Source organism: Drosophila obscura, unplaced genomic scaffold (genome assembly GCF_018151105.1).
Source record: "Drosophila obscura isolate BZ-5 IFL unplaced genomic scaffold, ASM1815110v1 contig_46, whole genome shotgun sequence".
NCBI classification, from domain to species: Eukaryota; Metazoa; Arthropoda; class Insecta; order Diptera; family Drosophilidae; genus Drosophila; species Drosophila obscura.
The window spans coordinates 1,117,090-1,136,304 of NW_024542835.1; the positions used below are offsets into that span (position 1 = coordinate 1,117,090).

Here is a 19,215-nt window from a genome sequence, read left to right on the forward strand (position 1 = left end):
CCACTTTTACCACAAATCTAATATACCCCTTATACCCCTTGTATAATAAAAATAATAAAAAAGGGATAAACAAAACCAAAATATTTCTATTAAAATTAAACAATTTAAAGATTGAAGATGATGTTAATACTAATAGAAATAAATTTTTTAATTTTAAAAATAAAATAATTTTTGTGGCCTTAAAATTATATCTTGGAGCACTAGAATAAAGAACAAATAAATATGTAAGTAAATATGTAAATAAATATAGAACGGACTCACGGCTTTGGAACGTCGGATCGTCTGGCTAGTCGAGAATTATCCACTTCCCAATATGGGGGGACATACAGCCCACTCCAGCAAAACGCGATCCTCTCAAGAAACCGATCCTATCTTCTCCAAAAAAAAAAGGAATCCTCTCCAGCAAAGATACCTGACCCGGCTACAATATTCCGAGCCAAGCTATGGGCCCGAACTGCTCACCACTCACTTCTCAATTTTTACTATCGGGTTTGACCCTGGCCTCGATATCTGACAGCAGTTTTTCAGAGCACGTTTTCTGATTTCGTCACTCCTACTTAACCCCTCACACGCACTTCCTTCTTAACTCCTTAGTGAAAGCTCCCCTCGATGTAACGGGGCCAACGCCACTTCAGCAAGAACATCCTATGCAGTTTCAAATGATGGAGCCCACCTACTATCACCTGCCACAAGTGGTTTCAAGGGCACCCCTCCATTCCCAGGGTACGAGCATCTAATTTGACTATGATGATGTGCCTAAAAAGATACAGCGTCAGCAGAGGGGATTTCATTTCTGAAATCTAAAGCTCCTCGACGCCTCAATAGGTATAGGCTGGTACTCGGTCAGTCAAACTGTCGTGTGGGGTTCTTTTTGTTGGGTTTTATTCACGGATGATTTTATTTGGGAGGGCGAATGTTATTTCTTAATTTCGTAGACATCGAGGAGCGTCGCTAGCAACAACCTCGTGGACCACCACAGCAACCGCGATAGAGTGGACAGCCGGGCGAGTAGCCGGTGCGGCAGCTGGGAACGCTCGCCGTGCCGGTCCAGCAGTTGAAGCAGAAGTTGGTGCACTGGATGCAGGCGGGCAGGCCGCAGCAGCCACCAGGATTGCAGCACATATCGACGAACCCAATCAGCTGGAGCAACAGCAGGAACTGCTGCTGAGATGGAGGATGGAGGGTGGAGGTGGCTGTTGTTGGTTCCGACAAAGAGCACAAGTGTTCTGTGAAAGGTAGAAAGAGTTGCCATGAAGTCTAAGTAGCAAAACGATTTCCATCAGGGGAATGCTCTTAGCCACTTACCACAATCAAAATAGTGTAGTATTCCAAAAGATGTTAGTTATTGGAAAATTGGAATTTTTGTTGTTGTGCTTACAACCAGGCTCAAAGTCGGAATGAGCTCACATCCGATGTTCGGTAGCTCGTCAACCTCGAAAGTTGCTCTAAGTCAACTCGCCTGCTTCGTTCTCCTCGTACTGTGGATGCCAAAAAAAGGAATCCCAGTTAGCAGCAAGGACCAAAGCATCCGCCACACAAGCTAGGCGGGTGGGTGGTCACACAGCAGGGACCACAGCAGTCCGATTGGAAGCAGCAGTAGCTGCAGTCGATTAGGCAGCACTGCACGCACGGCGTGGTCCGATAATAGCGACTTGGACAGCACATGGCGGCTCTGGAGGTGGGACGAGGATCGGGTTAGTCAATCAGGCTAATAGTAGAGAGATGATATGGAAAGGTAGAGGCTGCATGGACGTTTCCACGTAGGTGCATGTGATTGGTGTAAAGAGGGATATGGCTAAAGACATATGTACATCTATAGAATGTATATTGTGTATTGGGGCTGAGATGTTTTCTCCAAGGAATTTTCAACTTTTCTCACTCACCTGTGAAACTTTTCTGGGAATCTGCTAAGCAACCCACCTGACCGGATCGAATTTAGCAACCAACTGAACTCATTCGATCGAATACACACATTCTGATAAATAAAAGGCAAAGAGTGCTCAGGCTAAATACAAATAGATGTCTAAACGGATACTAATAGGACAATGATTATTCTCTAATTTATTATTCTCTCATTTATTTATGTTAACGTGTGCTTGTGTGTGTGATTTGGTATGCATACGGTACATAAACCGTTTACAATTTTGTCTTCGCAACTAGAACTTGAACCAATTGGCCTGCGGAGAGGGTTTCCTACGGTGAGCAAATGAGGGTCAGAAGATACACCGACAACCTCTGATGATTGCAATTGTAGAGTAGACGAGTGAACAGGCAGTGATGGTACTGTTTCTGATACTGATTTTATTCAACAATCTTAAACTCTATTTATTCGTAAAAGAAGACAACGTTTTGGGCGTTTTCGCGGTTCACACGCTTTAAATGCACAAATGAGAAGGAACGTGTGAGTAGCTTTCTATGGACGCGACTCTACTTTTATACCAGTACTGAGTCAGTATATAAATTTGTGAGCTTATAATTTATGTAGATTTTTACATTTTACATTGTACTTTTTTTTTTTTGCTAAATCTGTTATGTAGATTTTACATACAGAGTTAGATTATAAATCTCGACAAATCGTCGCGCATTGAACAGGGCAGAGTGTGTGCGACCGAGAAAGGGAATAAGTACCGTGGGGGAAGCAACTGAAAATCAATTTCTTCATTCTGATTATAAAATTAATCCAATCTCAATCAGATTCAGCACTCTGATAGATATGGGCATTCTCTACGAAACAGAGTTTTATCGTTTTATCGTATCTTCAAAATTGTGGCTGCCACAGATTTTCGTCCTTTGTGGGGCAAAATTTTGAAACAAACTTGACTAAGTTTGATATCACATGAGTCTAGAAGCAAAATTTGGTGCTCTAGCTCTTATAGTCTCTGAGATTTCGGCTACAAACAAGACGTACAGACGGACGGACGGACAGGCGGACGACAGACATGTCTATATCGACTCGGCTGTTTTGATGCTAATATACCTCAACTCTTCGAGTACGGGTAGAAAAACGCGTGATTGAACTAGAAGAAGAGGAGGATGGTGAGTGTCATGATGCAATTATATAAGGTGGTCTCGTCGGCTGCCGAATCGTTCGGGTTTGAGGACCTTAACGTTCAGTGCGCGCTCGCTTGTTGTAGTGAAAGGTTCGGTACGGACAAATTTTTTGCCAAACCTTAACCCTTGTTTAAAAAAAAAATGACATATTGCCGCGTTTGCCGCAAGCACGTGCTCGGTGTGAAATTGATAAAGGCACCAAAATGTAATGTGAAAAGAGAATTGTGGGAGAAATCTCTAGGCTGCAGCCTGGGAGAGAACTCCAAAATTTGCGACACGCATTTTAAAGGCCAAGTCTTTAAAAGAAGGCGCCTAAATGACGATGCTGTTCCGGAAAGAGACCCAGAGCCTGAACCAAATATTTTAAAATTAGGCTACGCCGATTCGAGCACGCAAACAGAGTAAGCTAACCGTGTTTAAATAAATAAAACAATAATTTACTTGTAATGTAGGGAAAAATGTATAAATCGTAACGTTCTCCATAACTAAGAACGAAAGCCTGAAAAAACAACTTCGCCTTATGGAGAAGGAGATGCTATCTTTACGCCAGCAACTTGGAGAGTACGAGGAATTAAACAAATCTTTAGGAAAAATTTTCACCGAGACGCAAATAAATATTTTGAAGAGTGGAGGGAAGAGAGCTGTATTTAATGCAACAGACATTTCTGCTGCCATCTGCCTTCATACCGCGGGACCTCGTGCCTACAATCATCTATATAGAAAAGGATTTCCTTTGCCGAGTCGAGCAACATTATATAGATGGTTGGCAGATGTGAAAATTAATGCCGGTAAGCTAGACGTAGTGATAGACCTCATGGAAAATGAGGAAATGTCCGAAGTGGATAAGCTCTGCGTTTTGTCCTTCGATGAAATGAAGGTTGCTGCTGCTTTCGAGTATGACAGCTCAGCGGATGTTGTCTATGAGCCGAGCAACTATGTTCAACTGGCCATAGCGCGTGGCTTGAAAAAATCTTGGAAGCAGCCAGTATACTTTGATTTCAATGCTCGAATGGACGCGGATACTTTGCTATCAATTATAAATAAGCTTCACAAAAGAGGTTATCCTGTTGTTGCCATTGTTTCTGATTTGGGCGCTGGAAATCAAAGATTATGGAGGGAGCTTGGCATATCGGAGAGTAAGTTTCTTATACAAAATTAAACAAAAGAGATATTTGAAACATTTTTCTTTGTTTAGCAAAGACCTGGTTTAGCCATCCAGCGGATGAAGAATTGAAAATATTTGTTTTTTCGGATACTCCCCATCTGGTAAAGTTGATCCGTAACCACTATGTCCACTCCGGATTAGTCATCAACGGAAATAGATTGACTAAGACGACAGTCCAGCAGACAATCAGCCACTGTGCTAAATCAGATGTGTCAATATTGTTCAAGATTACCGATAATCACATCAATATTGGTTCGCTGGCTAAACAGAAGGTCAAATTGGCAACACAACTGTTCTCCAATACAACCGCTAGCGCCATTAGACGATGCTATGCGTTGGGTTATGAAGTAGAGAACGCATGCGAAACCGCTGATCTCTTCAAAATATTCAATGATTGGTTTGACGTTTTCAATTCGAAATTATCAACAGCAAATTCCATTGAAGCGACGCAGCCCTATGGCCAACAAATCGAAGTTCAACGAAGCATTTTGGCTAAAATGTCTGAGATTATGCGCACGGAGATAGTTGGCAAAGCTCATAAGCTTCCGTTCCAAAAAGGTATTTTAGTTAACAATGCATCCCTTCCTGGTTTGCATGGATATTTATCGGAGAAGTACGAGATTCGTTATATTTTAACAAGTCGTCTTAACCAAGACATTGTGGAGAATTTTTTTGGCGCCATGCGGTCTAAAGGTGGACAGTTTGACCATCCGACTCCACTTCAATTTAAGTATAGGCTAAGAAAATATATAACAGGTATGACAAAATTGAAACACTCTATTAATTAATAATTGAATTTAAAAATACTAATTGTCAAATGTTTAGCTCTATGTTTCAGCCAGAAAAGTTTTGATTGTGATTGTTTGTAGGTTTGTTCTGTGTTCTGTATTTTGTGTTTTGTTTTGTGATTTACCATGTTTTATTTTTTATTATTATCATTTTTTAATAATCTTTTTTTTTATTCAGCCAAGAATACTGAATTATTGTCAAACAATCAAAATGTTGATGAAGACAATTCTGACACTTGGTTGAACCTAGACATACCTACTCAAGCAGACCTAAGTCAACACAACAAGGAGAACGAATATGAAGATTTTGTGGTAGACATTGATAACAACATAGCACCAGAAACTGAGCTAGACGAGCTAACGGAGGATGCCATTGAGTACCTAGCAGGCTATGATATCAAAAAACTGCGACTTTCCAATGAGTTTGCCGAAAATTCGACATTTACCTACGTAGATGAGGTCTCGCATGGTGGACTTATAAAACCTTCTGCACAGTTCAAAAATGAACTGAAAGAGCTGGAAATAATATTTTTAAACATTATAAAAGAACATTTTAACATAACAAAAAACGTTAAGGAAAAATTGATAATGGCTTCCGAAAATGTTAATATTAATTTAGATATAAAAAGGTTTTATTTTAAGATAAGAATTTATTTTAGAATTAAGAGTCTGAACCAAAAAATTTCTATTCAGAAACAAAAACAGCGCTTAATTTCAAATTCAAAACTATTAAAAATTAAATTATAAAAAACACATCAACTCCTTTTATTATAACCGGCAACTTTAAACCCCATGGACCATTAGAGGGTTAATCCACACGCTCTATTGTTGTTTCACTCACACTTACTGCTGAGCCCTTTCACTCGCACCTATTGTAAGTATTGTTAAGGGCCTGCTGCTGCCGACGAGACCACCTTATATAATTGCATCATGGTGAGTGTTATATGTTAGCAACATAAGTATTATTTCACGATCCATTGAAATGTATTCACATACACACTAACACTACCTCACCCGAATTTATGTATGCTCAGAGAGCGCTTGAGAGAGTAATAAAGTCAGTTCGATTTTAGTTCTCACCCTGAACACAACGTTTTCTCCATACCGAAACACAACAGTGAGGAACAGCTTAAAGGGCGAATGTTTGCGAAGAACCACGAAACAGACACCTGTGCTGCATGCCATTAGCAAATTTGGACATTTTCTTCAAAAGCATACATGATTATGTATACATTTTGGATGGGCAAAAATGAAACTTTGAAACTGCATAAGAACCGGTCCATTATCTTAATCGGCTCCCCTAAATTGGGGCGGCCGGGGCAAATGCACCCTTCACCCCCCTCTTGTCATGGCCGTGTTTACAGCTAAGCAGCTGAAGAGTAAAAGTTTTGATAAAGTCTGATCAGATCAGATCAACACAACATATTCAAGTATATAATGTAACTCAACGCCAATTGAAACTTCTTTATAAATACAAAATCATTTCATAGCTCAAGCTCTTCCCTTTGGCTCCACACGGGGACTCCACTGGCGATAGTCGATCTGCGTTGCAGCCTCGTACTCCTGCACTAGACAGTCGACAGTGTCTCGGGCCAAGTCCAGCTCGGTGAGATCCTCCTTGAACATATCTTCGCGACGGAAATTATCCAGAAAGGCGTTGCGCTTCTTTAGCTTGTCATACTGCGCCAGGGCACGATTAAAGAGCGCGCTAATGCCCGTATGATTGGCCATCATCAGTCCGGACACCTTGTGGGCGGTCTGCACATAGGGAGAGCTGCGCGATAACGCAACCTGGATGCTAGCCGGGCCCCAGGGTATGAACTGGGCCAGCTTACGCTCCCTTATACGCTGAAGGGACTTGTGCACCTGAGTGGGATCCACTTCGCCCTGTATGATGTTCAATATGGAGATGAAGCAATGTCGATTCTGCTTGTCAGCCGTTGAGGAGACCATCATATTCTTGGGCTGCAGTAGGCGTCGCATCACGTCCAGCACGGTTGTCCTCCTTACATTCGCCTTGGTCTGGAATCCATCATAACATAAGGAGTGGTTTGGATGGAAGAGCAATAGAGTGATCAGCTCGCTTAGCTCACCTTATAGTCCGATATGAGCGGTGTGTAGCCGGTCATAAGGAAATGCAGCTGGGGCGTGGGTATCAGCGGGGCAATCAGACCAATCAAATTGTTGTTCATATACGAGGGATACCGCAAGGTGGTCGTGCTCACACTCATGATGGTGGAGACCAGATTGTTGATCTGCGTGAATGTCGGCGTCTGGATGTGCAGACGCTCAGTGGCTATGCGGTTCAAAGCGGTGTTGTCCAGCACCACGACGCTATCGGCGCACTTGGTTAGCCGCTTCAGAGTGAGTATCGAGTTGTAGGGCTGCACGACCACATCGCTGATCTCATCCTGGTTGGGGAACACACTGTAGGTCTGTATAAGTTTCTTGGGGAATCGATCGGAGAGTCGCTCGAGCACGTATGAACCCATGCCAGACCCCGTGCCTCCGGCAATGGAGTGACACAGCACGAAACCCTCAAGCGAATCGCTGCCATCCGCCTCCCGGTCGAGTATATCGAAGACCTCCTCTTGGACGCGCTCGCCTTGGCTAAAGCCGGAGGCCCAGTTGTTTCCTGCGCCGCCGCCATGCTTCGACAGAAACACATTTTCCGGATTGTAGAGCTACCAAGGGAAAGAAGTATATCGTTCCGCACTGATTCGTTTTCTGGACTCTAGGCCAGTTGACTTACCTTGGCATATGGGGAAGTCATAATGCTCTGAATGACACGCGGCTCCAGGTCGATCAGAACAGCGCGCGGGATGTAATGGTTGTCGTCGGCCTGGTAGAAGAACACGTCCTTCCGGTCCTGCCCGTCGGATGCAAAGTCCTCGAGCACTCCGTCCGGGGATATGCCGTGCTCCAGGCACAATCTCTTCCAGAACTCAAAACCAACTTAAACAGAAAATTAGCAGGCGAAGTTACCAGTTGAAGTTTTTGCTCACTCTGATTGCCGCATTGGCCCAGTTGAAGCGTAATTATTTCACTCGGCATTTTGAATTTTTCAAAGTTTTACTTTATTTTCTTTCTTTTTGCACAAAAAAAATATGTTCAAAATAACTGTTCTTTCAGAAATGTTCCCGCAGAATTATCAATAAAATATACCGTCTGACGCCCAGAAATATACCGAAATTAAATATACTTTGTTGATAGATACTAGAAAATTATCCGATGGCATGTTGCTTGTCTTGTAGAGGTGGTGAAACATCGATGTTCGTGGACACACTTTTTTTTTTAAATTAAATTGATTTAAGTGAAAAGATTTTATTCATTTTATAACAAAATAAATAATATTCGTAAAAGCAAAAAAAAAAACAAATTCAATGAGATCAAAATACAAAACTTGTTCTATAAGTTTAACAGAAAATGGTTTGGTTCTTATTGATACATAAGTTTATTTAGGACATCAACTTTAAGTCTGGTGCGACGGTCCGATATGATCTGTCCAGCCTAGCTGAAAGACCTTTCGGACTCGCACGATGTTGCCGCACCTCCACCGACGTTGCCTACACCACCAGTTGAATACCTGAAAACATCTAAATACAGATAATAATTCAATTTATAAATACATTTTTACACATATGTATGTACCTTCTCCGCTTCCATCACTTTACTTACCTTGCAAAAACATCGATAGTCGCCATTAAAGATCGATGTTTCCAAAAAGTTTAAAAACATCGATGCATCGATGCTTTCATCGATGTTTCTCCAGGCTGATAGGCTGTTTACATTGGGACTGCGTCATGCTTCTTTGCGTCTTGGCGAAGACGCAGTTTTTTTTACATAGGTTAAGCATAGGGCCCTAGTGGTGGCAAAAAGTTGCGTCAGTTTCTGATTCATGTGCGTCTATTCGATATATTCGATTGCTTTTGCTCATTTTTGGGATTTTCTGCCTATCAGCGCAACTATCACCACTAATAACAACAAAAAATTGTAGATCAAAAATCAAATTTTGGCGCTAAAAATGTATGATTGTGCAAAAAGGTGAAAATATACATAAAGTCATTAAATAAAATACTTGAAACTGATTGTATTATTATCATACGACAGTTTTGTGATCCCCTGATGCCATTATGACACTGCTGGAGACGAACTTCGATGGTTTTCATAATTTTAAGAAGATCTCCCACAAGCTCTACAAAGAAATGTCTGAACATAATAAATAAATATAAGAATCAATTCTCTTTCGTCCATTTTCTTGTCGTCTTGCATAATTCTGTTGATTTCTCAAAATTTGTTTACTTTCCTTGTCATCAAGCACCCAAAACAAAATTCAAGACGCACGTCTGCCAATGTAAACGCCTTTTCTGCTTCATTGCGTCTATTCCGATATCGATAGCAGACGCGCCCAGTGTAAAAAGGCTATTACTCTATAATTTAGCCCGTTACTCTCGTTTTACGTTGAAAAAATTTAACAAGATTAAGATACTTTTCCAACACTACTTATTGAAATATTTAACACTATTGTGTGGTATTTTTGTGGCTCTCAGCTTACGGTCACACCGATGGCCGCGAACACAGCTGTTGTTATTGATTTTTACTGCCTATCCGCGGGTTGCACAAAAAAATGAGACGATTTTAAATAAAAATCACAATGTTGCGTCAGGAGAACTTGGCCGCCAACTTCTGCGGACTTCTGGCCAGCCAGGGGCACATAGGCAAGTTTAATATCAAAGCCATTTACTGCTAATTAAGCATTTATTTAACTGCTCCCTCGAAGCAGAAAAGGCGAATGAATGGAGAATTTTAGGCCAGGAGCAGGACGGCTCACTGTTAACATCCTGGATATTTGACTATTTGGATGATGAAAAGAGACGTGAGACCTGCATTGGACATTTCCATGCCACCAAAAAGCAGCTGCGCCTGCTGTGGACCATGCCCTGTTGCGAGGTCATCCAGGCGAGCATCAACAGCAGCGTGACTCTCCTCTCGTATGTTGTCAAGTCCGAGGGACAGTTCTACCAGGCCTTCGTTGTGGAAGTGCGCAGCACCGAGAGCGGCTCGCCCACACCCCTTAACGAGGAGCCCTCGTCGCGACAGATAATGACACAGTTTCTGTGGCGTGTGGAGGGCGCCACGCGCACCTGCTGGCAGGACAAACTGTTGGTGCTCACCCACGAGGAATGTAAGTAGTTGTCGTCTGAGTTTGGCGTGAAGTAAGGAACCCCCTTAAGCATATTCTCCCGTACAGCCATCAAGCAGTACAATTGCATCGTCAAGCAAAGCTCGACCACAACGCAACCTGGTGGTGCGGAAGGCAGTGCCTGGCAGCTGGACACTAGCATTCTGACACATGAAAAACTGGCCAAGAACTTCAGCTGGGCTCAGTGGGATGCAGAGTGCCAGGCCCTGTATTACATACACCTAAAGCCAAAGGCGAAAAGTCTCAGTTTGCTGGACGAACGGGAGGAGACAGGCGGGCAGGCAGCTCCCACGCTGAGTCCAACACTGTCCGCTTTTCAGTTTAACGAGAAACAGCCGACGGAAACGGTGGTAGGTAGTCTGGCTACATAGCTTAGTCAACCCAGTTATTGTGATGATGCACTCGGCCTTTCCAGCTCAATATACCCCTAAATCTGCCGAAGCTGCCAACGGGCTCCAATGACTCGAATGATTCAATGCCCAGCTACGACGACGATGCTGTCCCGCTGCGCGTGCACGATAGCACGCTAAACTTAATCATTCTGGCGGACAGTTCGGGCATGTTCTTCGTCTGCCATTATTACCTGTACCAGCCCATGCAGACTGAGCAGCAGGAGGTGCATTTTGCCTATTCCGTAACGCTGCTGCATCACGGCTGTGTGGTGCACTGTGTTATGCCAGGCGTTCCCTGGCAGAAGGCTCGCTTGCTACGGCCCACATTTTCCCTGCATGGTCAGCACCATTTGCTCGTTTCCTCGGCCTTCTTCGTGCACTTGCTGGATGTGGGCCTGCAGCACGAGCCCATCTGTCACATCGTTTGTGCGGCCCACAATCGAGGGCCGGATCTTACCCGGATTACCCAGTTTGTGCCCTTGAGGAAGTGGGGCACCTTGGCCTATGACACAGCCACCTTGGACTTGGTTTCGCTGACTGTGCCCAGATCGCATCTCATTGAGGCGTTCCGAAATGACAGCTCCCTGGACAATCGCATCAGCATCATTCACTACTTTTTACTGCATTCCAATGATTTGGATGTCCTGGCGGAGCTGCTGAACACCATTTTGGAGCGTCCTCTATCCCTCGATACGGTGGCCCTGCTGAAGGAGGCCCTCGTGGCGGGCAGCTATGCGGCTGCCGTTCGAGGTTTGCCCGAAGAAGCCAAGCCACTGATGAGACTCATACCTCTGACAACGGCCATAGCTTCGCGCCCCATCCATGCCCGTGTGGCTGACATCAATGTGGGTCTGTCGCACGAGACGCTTCACAACACCAGCATGATGTTGCTCTCGCCGCAGCAGCGACTATCGCCTTACCGCACCGATATCTGGACACGTCTCTGGGACCTACTGAACGAGTCAGCCAAGCAGGAGCAGCCACGATTCAGCGCTGAACAGGTCACAGAGAAGCTGATCTTCAGTCTGGCGTGCTATCAGCCGGAGGCTTTATCCCGTTCTACCACACCAATGACGCCGAATACGGGCACCGGCGGCGGATTTGGGGATTACAGCAGCAGCAGCGCTTTTCCGTTCAGCAACGAAGTACTGCCCTTCATAGAGCTTGAGGGATGCACGGCCAGCAAACAGGAGCATGTCATCTCTGTGGTAATTAAAATAATCTTTTCCCTAAGAGCTTTACTAACGATGTGCTGATAGTATTTACGGGAACTGAGCGTCCATTTGGTTAAACACTCGTCGAAACCGCAAACAGGATTCCGCTGGCTGAAGGAGACCTTTTTCGAGCGGTCGCAGGCTCCGGCTCATGTTCATGCCGTTGCCTCGCAGTTCGTGTCCTCACAGCTGGAGCTTTCCAGGGCCCTATGCTCGTTGGTGTGCCGAGCAACGGGCCTCGATGCACGTGTGGAGACATTGCGGGGCTTTCAACTGATGTGGGTGAAGGAAATCGACTCCTTGCTACGGGATTTTACAGGAAATTTGTTGAATGCCCTTTTGTTTTCTAGTGACCAAATGGCTGGCAGTCAACAGCATTCACTGTTTCTCATCCTGGAGCGGTATTGTTTGGCTGTGGAATCGATTGCCTTTCCCCTGCCCGAAGGCTTTTCATCGTTCTTTACCTACCTGGGGTATCGGGCCTTGGAATTTGATATGTTCCTGCAGTACGTGGAGAACCACGTGTTTGAGCTGCAGGTGGATGTGATGAAGAGTATTGTCTATGGTGGGATTACTTTCGAGCATTACTTTAATTTGACGCACTAACTTACTTCCGATTCCTTTTCAGATATCGAAGACTCCCCGCTGGGGATCGAGCGAAAGCTCTTGTTACTGACAGCCCTGCCCAAGCAGCGGGCCCAGAGGCTGCTGAAATGCTGGCAGCATCCGGACAGCCTCATGATCCGTGGCCGGGAGCATGCAGCCAACATCCTATCGGGTCAGCAGCAGGAAGCCCCCCACCAGCAGCGACCATCTGCCTGTGCCAACCAGTTGCGGACCAACGCGAGGAGCGGTGAGATTTCCTTCTTCCCCATTCATATTTTGAATCAATTTCATTTGCACGCACATCCACCCCGATTCAGCCTTGGGAAAGCCTCACACAGTTGTTTGCCATTCGCTTGTTTTGGTTTTCCTACTTATCATTTTAACCACGGCCGTCCTGAGCATTTCTAGTTTTGTGTTCAGGCAACAGTCCCGCATTTGGTAGAATACTCAAATACTCATCGATAACTGGTAAGCGATGACAGCGCCATCATTCATCTAACTCCGTGTTTGCCAGTCTCTGTCCTGTCTGAAAATGCATGCGTCTTTTTGTTTCTGTTTTATGGTGTAGTTTCTAAAGTTGTAACTCACGTGATAATTCATGTTTCAGATCTTAGTGCGGAAACACTGTCACCTCTGGACTCTTTTCTTGACTTGCTGACGGCGAAGGCGAGTCTAAACGAATTGGACTACAATTTGCTCATCGAAACGACTCTAAGCTCCATGGACCAGCTGAAAGTGGAAGAATAGAGCTTTAATCTATATAAACCTATAACATATAAACAATACATTAGTATTACATGCAGGCCAAAGTATTGTGTCAAAATGTCAAGTATTTGGGTTGGATTGGGTATCCAATACAAGCTACATTCTGTCTGTAGGCGGACATACATAAGTTAATAGAATACGCTCTCTTTAAAACATAGCCATGGTCCGTTCTTAAATGTTTAAAAGTTTCGGTGTTTAATATTATTTCAATGGTTCCTATTGTCATCATATGTGTGAAGGCTTACATACATTCCATGTCTAATAATGATTTCGCTGTAGTTTCTATAATTAGACAAACATTTATGCACTTATTTATAATTATTTAATTATATCGATTACACCACATATGCCATACATATGTACATACTATGTATAATGGTGAAAATTAATCAAAAATATACTTGAATCACGCGTAAAGTAAATAAGATGCTGCCACCTACTTAATTAAAATAAGCTCCTGTCCCCCCATCCAGCCACGCACTCCACTTAATATTTCGGTAAGCTAAAACCACAAGGTGCTTGGGTATAATTTTTAGCTGCATCAATTAGCTTTTCAGAATGAAAAAAAGAAGAAGTATTTAAAAATTATTTATAATTCTAAAAAAAATTCGTAGAACCGACCATGAGAAAAACATGGATTTTTTAAGTGGTGACCACAAACAATCAAGGATTTGCCATGCGATTTGTTAACCGCCATGGCGAAGGCAAGAGGAATTGGAACTCAATTCGTTTAAACTCCAAGTGATTATCAGTGGGGATCGTTGGAATCCTCGGAATGAGAACTATTTCATCTTTAAATATTCCTATGAGCATGAGCCTTTAATAGCTCGTATGTGCCCTTCAATTTGCTTATATTGCAGTGCTTGGCCTTTTTCTCGGGACAATCAAGTTATCGTCGAACGCATGGGAGTTGGAACACACAAACACTATATATTATAAACGCAACTAGTATTAATAAATAACCTTATTCTGCGTACTTAAAAGGGGGTATATTGCAAATTCATTCGGGCCTACAACCTAATTTTTGTCTCGGGCAAAGTACATTCAAAAGCTTCTATTTTAACGCAGTGTTATTTATATTATGTAAGATATTTATCCCAATTTGAATTAATATGTCATAAGCTTAATATTGCATTAGAAGGATTGGCCCTGAAATGACAACGTTTTTAAACGCATCAGAAGCTGGAAGAATTGTTTTGTAGTCGTGTCACAGTCTTAATAGTCTCAATTAGTTTTGCTTACCTGTTTTAATAAAATGAGTAGTGAATATAAAATTAGTAAATTCGAATATCGGTATTCATTCGACTGACTTAATTAGATTACATTAATCTTTATTATTGCACTTTTCTAGCCGGATTGCGATAGTTCCCTTCCATTTTTATACCCGTACTCGAGGAGTTAAGGGGTATATTAGGTTTTTGGTAAAAGTGGATGTTTGCAACGCAGAGAAGAAAACGTTTCCGACCCCATCTATATATATGTATATAAATGGAGAGATGAAAATGTATGGTACATCTCGTAAGAACGGCTGGACTGATTTGATTTAAATTTGTTGTCAGTGGTATTCAGTTGTTGCCAGGAGAATGTTTTTACGAACGTGCAGAAAACGAATAAGAAGGTCAGAGCAATGAATTTGTATGCGTATCTATTGATGATTCGACCAGAGGTTGACAATTATCTGTTGAGATATCGCCGGTTGTTTCAAAAGTACTGCGTCGACATGTACATAAAGGTAGAAACGGAGCGGCTCAACTTCATTCGTTTTAGTCAGTTTAATCATCGCCAGCCAACGCACAGTGGGCGGAAATGCTGTTTTTGTATGGCATTAACCTACACAGTAAAGCTAGAATGTTTAAACTTGGCATATTGACTGTTTTTATTATTAGTGAGTTTTGAATTAATTTTCTAACCGATGGGAACACGCCTTCTCCGCGTCCAACAACAATTTGCACTAAATCAAATATATGGAATATATTTGTACTGGTTGTACCAACCAGCAACCTTTTCTTCCGTCGCACAATGGGGCCTTCGGCCATTTCAGCTTGCTAAATTAATAACATCTGAACGAATCAAGATATCTTCATGAAATAAACTGGATTTGAAAGGAAAATCTTTCAAAATTCAGTTTGCAAGATAAAATGGTGCTACAATGTCTAGAAGCTTTTATTATAAAACTTATTTCAAAAATTTTTTTTTTCATAGTCATCTACCCTGTAATAAATATCTCAGAAAATTTGAATTTCTATAGAAGAACTACAGTTATATCTCAAAACAAGTCGGAAAATATTGTTTTGAGATATAACTAATGTCTAATGGATGAAATATATGAAATCATTAGAATATTGATTTCTGTTCTGTTGGTAAGTAGCAGTTTTGTAGGAAGAACGACACAACAAGGCTTTCAAGCGTTTCCCTATTTTTTTTGCGAAAGTTCTACGCTTTCTTTTCCATTTCGCCACATGACCAGTCCAGGCTGTGATGTGTATAGTAATTGGACCAAATTTAGTTGTCCGGTTGCAAGAAAGTCCTATCGGAAGTCCTATCTTCAAGGCGCTGCATCACTTCAGCGATGCAGGATAATATCTACCGGTTCGTCCACTTGGCCGACATACGCGTCTCAGGATAGACTCTTGACCTTTTGGTGCACCTGGTCACAGTGAAAACGGAGAAATCGGATCGTTTTAACAATGCCCTGTACTTGAAGCTGCTGAACCTGAACTTAATCAATGTGGGTAGCTCCTCCACAATTTTCAGCGTGCCAGCCGGGCTCAATCCGTCGCTCCAGATTACGGAGACCTGGTCAGGATTGGAAGTGATGCCAAAGACGAGGACAAGAAGAGGCGAATGAGCTGGCAACACCAATGGTGGTAAAGACAGAATTTGGCAAATCGAAGGTCGATTCCTGCAAATACGAAATGAAGATATGATAAGATATGATATATGATATTACATGCGAACTGGTTCAGCATGAACTGAATACATATTTTCGGTTATTTTTACGGATTTATTTTGAGATCATTTAACATTTTTTGGTTGTAACATTCAGTGGGTCTTGAAATATTCATGGTAATATTTATAGTAGTTTTGTAGGTAAGCTGTTGGTCCGTATATTTTGAATTCCCTGTTGATCAAGTCGCTAATCAAAAAGCTGAGGCGCGTGCACTGCTGGGACAGCTCCTCAGGTGAAAACGGCAATATTCCGAGAATCGTTATGTGGATGAGTTTTAAGGCTGGCACCTTGCTGAGTATATTGTACTGCAGATAAGATTCTCCCGTCTGATTGTGCACATGCAGCAGAGTAAGAGCCTCCATCTTATCCGCCGATTCCAAGAGCCGTGTTATCTGATAATCCCGCACATCACAGTGACGCATGTCCAAGAAGAGTAGGGAGCGTGCAACCTTACAGACAGCATTCACGATATCGGGCGACCACTTGGCATGGTCCAATTTAAGGGCACGTAGGCGGAGAGTCTCCGACGCCCCCTGGCATGGAGGTCATGGAGCTGCGGTTGACCCAGGCGAAGTTGGCCGCCGCCGCCATGGCCTTGAGGTAGACCTGTCCCTCCACAGAGTTGATGCGGGCGCAGGCCAGCTGCCGATCGTTGGTCTCTATCTTGTCGCGTTTCATGGCCTTTTCCATTTGCACCAGCGCGGCCACCTGGTGACCAAAGCCGCGACTTCCCGAGTGTATCATGACGACCACCTGGCCCTTCTCCTCGATGCCCATCTTGGAGGCGCTCCACTTGTCGTAGATTTCGTCCACCACCTGGATCTCGGCGTAGTGGTTGCCGGCACCCAGTGTTCCAAGCTGCGGCAGACCACGCTTCTTGGCCCGCATGCTTACCTTGGCGGGGTCGGCGTTCACCATGCGGCCGTACTCCTCGCAGTGCTCCTTGTCCTCGGCCCAGACGTCCATCCCCATTTCCAAGGCCTCCTCCAGGTCACGGGCGTTCATCGGAATGATGCCCTTTGAGCCCACCCCGACAGGTATGTGGTCGAACAGAGACTGTGCCAGCTGCTCCTTCACGGGCTGCACGTCCTTCTCGTACAAATTGGTGCGCAGCAGGCGGACCCCGCAATTGATGTCGAAGCCCACGCCGCCAGGACTCACTATCGACAGCGGGCTATCCATGTCAAAAGCGGCCATGTTCCCGATGGCGAATCCATAGCCGGAGTGTATGTCAGGCAGGCCGATTGAGCGACCCACAATTCCTGGCAGGGCGGCCACATTCGCGATTTGCTTGACGCCGGGCAGGAAGCCACCCACTGCTCCGGGACGGCACGAGTTGAAGAGTTCCTCCAGCAGTTCTGTCTGTCACGTAAACGGAATGTGTGCATATATTTAAATGCCTTGCCTGTGCCTTTTCAATCAAAAATATAAGGCTGCAGAGTATCCTTCGTAGACCCAGGCAAATTTGTATGTCGCTCTGCTTAGCCAGCACGTCGTTAAGTGGCCTGACTCTCTCCGTGGCAAGATGCTTTTGTCCCGACTGGTCCCATGTGGTCACATATTTTAATATGTAAGGATGACGATAGATCGCAAGGTTCTAAAATAACAATTAGAAACTCGCTCAAGTAAAAAAACTCGGCAATGGTAGTCATAAATTTACCTTTATCGCTCTCTCCAGTGAAGCTCCATAGCCAACCAAAAGGGGAAACCAATCCAATAGGCAATGCTGACGACGGCAGTGGTCAGACAAGCCACTCCGATCACAAAGAACTGAAAGTGCAATTCATCATGAGCATAATGGTTGGCAGTACTGCAAATCTACCACTAAATACCGGTCCCAGGCAGTGGGTGTAGTTGTCCACAACCCAAAAGATGGGTGTCATGCACACACATCCCCGCTCTCATTTCAGGTACGAGGGTCGCGACGATGAAGTTCAACACACTGGCGGAGTAGCAGCATCAAATTTAAATATATATCTATAAGGACAGACAGACAGATGGTTGACGGACTTTTGATTTTCTTTTAAAAATTTATTTTTCTTCCTTAAATTTAATAAATACATATATGATTACAATTAACAATTATTAAAAAATGCGTTATATAATAATAATAATGAAACTGTTTCGGAAGAAACCACTCTTCCTCATCAGCGATCTTTCATTTCCAAATAAGGAAAATGAGGTCGATCGGACAGCTTTTCTCATAATAACGAGATTTTTATCTCGTAAAGACAAGATTTTTATCTCGTAAAGACAAGATTTTTTATCTCGTAAAGACAAGATTTTTTATCTCGTAAAGACAAGATTTTTATCTCGTAAAGACAAGATTTTTTATCTCGTGGCGTGCTCCTGTTGTCGCTGCTGCTCCTCCTGCTCCAGCTCTCGCTGCTCCTCCAGCTCCAGTTGTCGCTGCTGCTCCTCCCGGCCAATCAGTATGCCCGTGATGGGGCACAACTGGACCTGTTGCTGGCGGGCATGGGCCAGGTGCTGGGCATATCGCCTGACAGCTCGCCGCTGAATCTCGGCGTCTCGTGCTGATTTTTTTTCGTGCTCTTCTATGGCACGCTCTACGATTGAATCCTGCTCTGATTCTTCCTCTGAATCCTCCTCTGCATCCTCCTCTGCATCTCTCTCTGCATCTCTCTCTGCATCTCTCTTTGTACGCGTACTCGCGTACATATGATCTCCACTAGCCGTATGTACTTGGCGGGAGGTGGTAGCTCTTGCTAGTTTCTCCTGCTGGCTGCGTGCACGTGCACGAGCTCTTGCTAGTTTCTCTTGCTGAATACGTGCACGAGCTCTTGCTAGTTTCTCCTGCTGGATACGCAGTGACGGCAATACGTGACAGGCGCGTTGACAGCTGACACTGCATGGATATGGGAGCATTTGAAATCCTGCACGCTGTAAATGTTCCAAAAATGTTATTGTAAATATTATTATTGTTATTTATTATAACGAGGGTGAGTCGGTTACATACAGTTGTATCATATTTTGTTTCTTATATTGTAATAAAACGTTTAAAATCAAATTATATATAGGCATATCCGCCGAATGGTCAACCAGGACCGACAAATAAAATAT

The 19,215-nt window shown here is 43.6% G+C and overlaps 4 protein-coding genes and 1 non-coding gene across 6 annotated transcripts; 1 reads left to right on the plus strand and 4 right to left on the minus strand.

Moving 5' to 3' along the window:
* Positions 1-185: 185 nt before the first annotated feature.
* LOC111074620 lies at positions 186-1,988 on the minus strand. The gene is made up of 4 exons (XR_005968256.1): positions 1,884-1,988; positions 1,306-1,672; positions 262-1,226; positions 186-200 (listed from the first exon to the last, which is right to left on the minus strand). It is a non-coding gene; the product is annotated as an uncharacterized LOC111074620 (transcript).
* A 4,423-nt stretch (positions 1,989-6,411) lies between these two features.
* LOC111081595 (tubulin gamma-2 chain) lies at positions 6,412-8,134 on the minus strand. Its single transcript, XM_022377699.2, has 4 exons — positions 8,010-8,134; positions 7,757-7,959; positions 7,098-7,688; positions 6,412-7,026 (listed from the first exon to the last, which is right to left on the minus strand). Exons 1-4 carry the CDS (start codon positions 8,056-8,058, stop codon positions 6,496-6,498), a joined length of 1,374 nt encoding a protein of 457 aa, XP_022233391.1. The 5' UTR covers positions 8,059-8,134; the 3' UTR covers positions 6,412-6,495.
* A 1,436-nt stretch (positions 8,135-9,570) lies between these two features.
* On the plus strand, positions 9,571-13,646 carry LOC111074626 (protein pigeon). 2 transcript variants are annotated; one of them, XM_022367478.2, is made up of 9 exons: positions 9,571-9,722; positions 9,788-10,189; positions 10,256-10,557; positions 10,623-11,807; positions 11,859-12,091; positions 12,164-12,378; positions 12,442-12,666; positions 12,737-12,887; positions 13,027-13,119. In XM_022367478.2, the coding sequence occupies exons 1-8, from the start codon at positions 9,659-9,661 to the stop codon at positions 12,859-12,861; spliced, it is 2,751 nt and encodes a 916-aa protein (XP_022223170.2). In that variant the 5' UTR covers positions 9,571-9,658; the 3' UTR covers positions 12,862-12,887; positions 13,027-13,119. The 2 variants fall into 2 exon arrangements, with proteins under 2 accessions (XP_022223170.2, XP_022223169.2); XM_022367477.2 differs by lacking the exon at positions 12,737-12,887 and having other exon boundaries at positions 13,027-13,646.
* Positions 13,647-16,226: 2,580 nt separating this feature from the next.
* On the minus strand, positions 16,227-16,556 carry LOC121404897. Its single transcript, XM_041595297.1, has one exon. It carries the CDS (start codon positions 16,554-16,556, stop codon positions 16,227-16,229), a length of 330 nt encoding a protein of 109 aa, XP_041451231.1.
* On the minus strand, positions 16,535-18,813 carry LOC111081593 (RNA-splicing ligase RtcB homolog). Its single transcript, XM_041595299.1, has 2 exons — positions 18,595-18,813; positions 16,535-17,496 (listed from the first exon to the last, which is right to left on the minus strand). The coding sequence occupies exons 1-2, from the start codon at positions 18,811-18,813 to the stop codon at positions 16,633-16,635; spliced, it is 1,083 nt and encodes a 360-aa protein (XP_041451233.1). The 3' UTR covers positions 16,535-16,632.
* Positions 18,814-19,215: the final 402 nt, after the last annotated feature.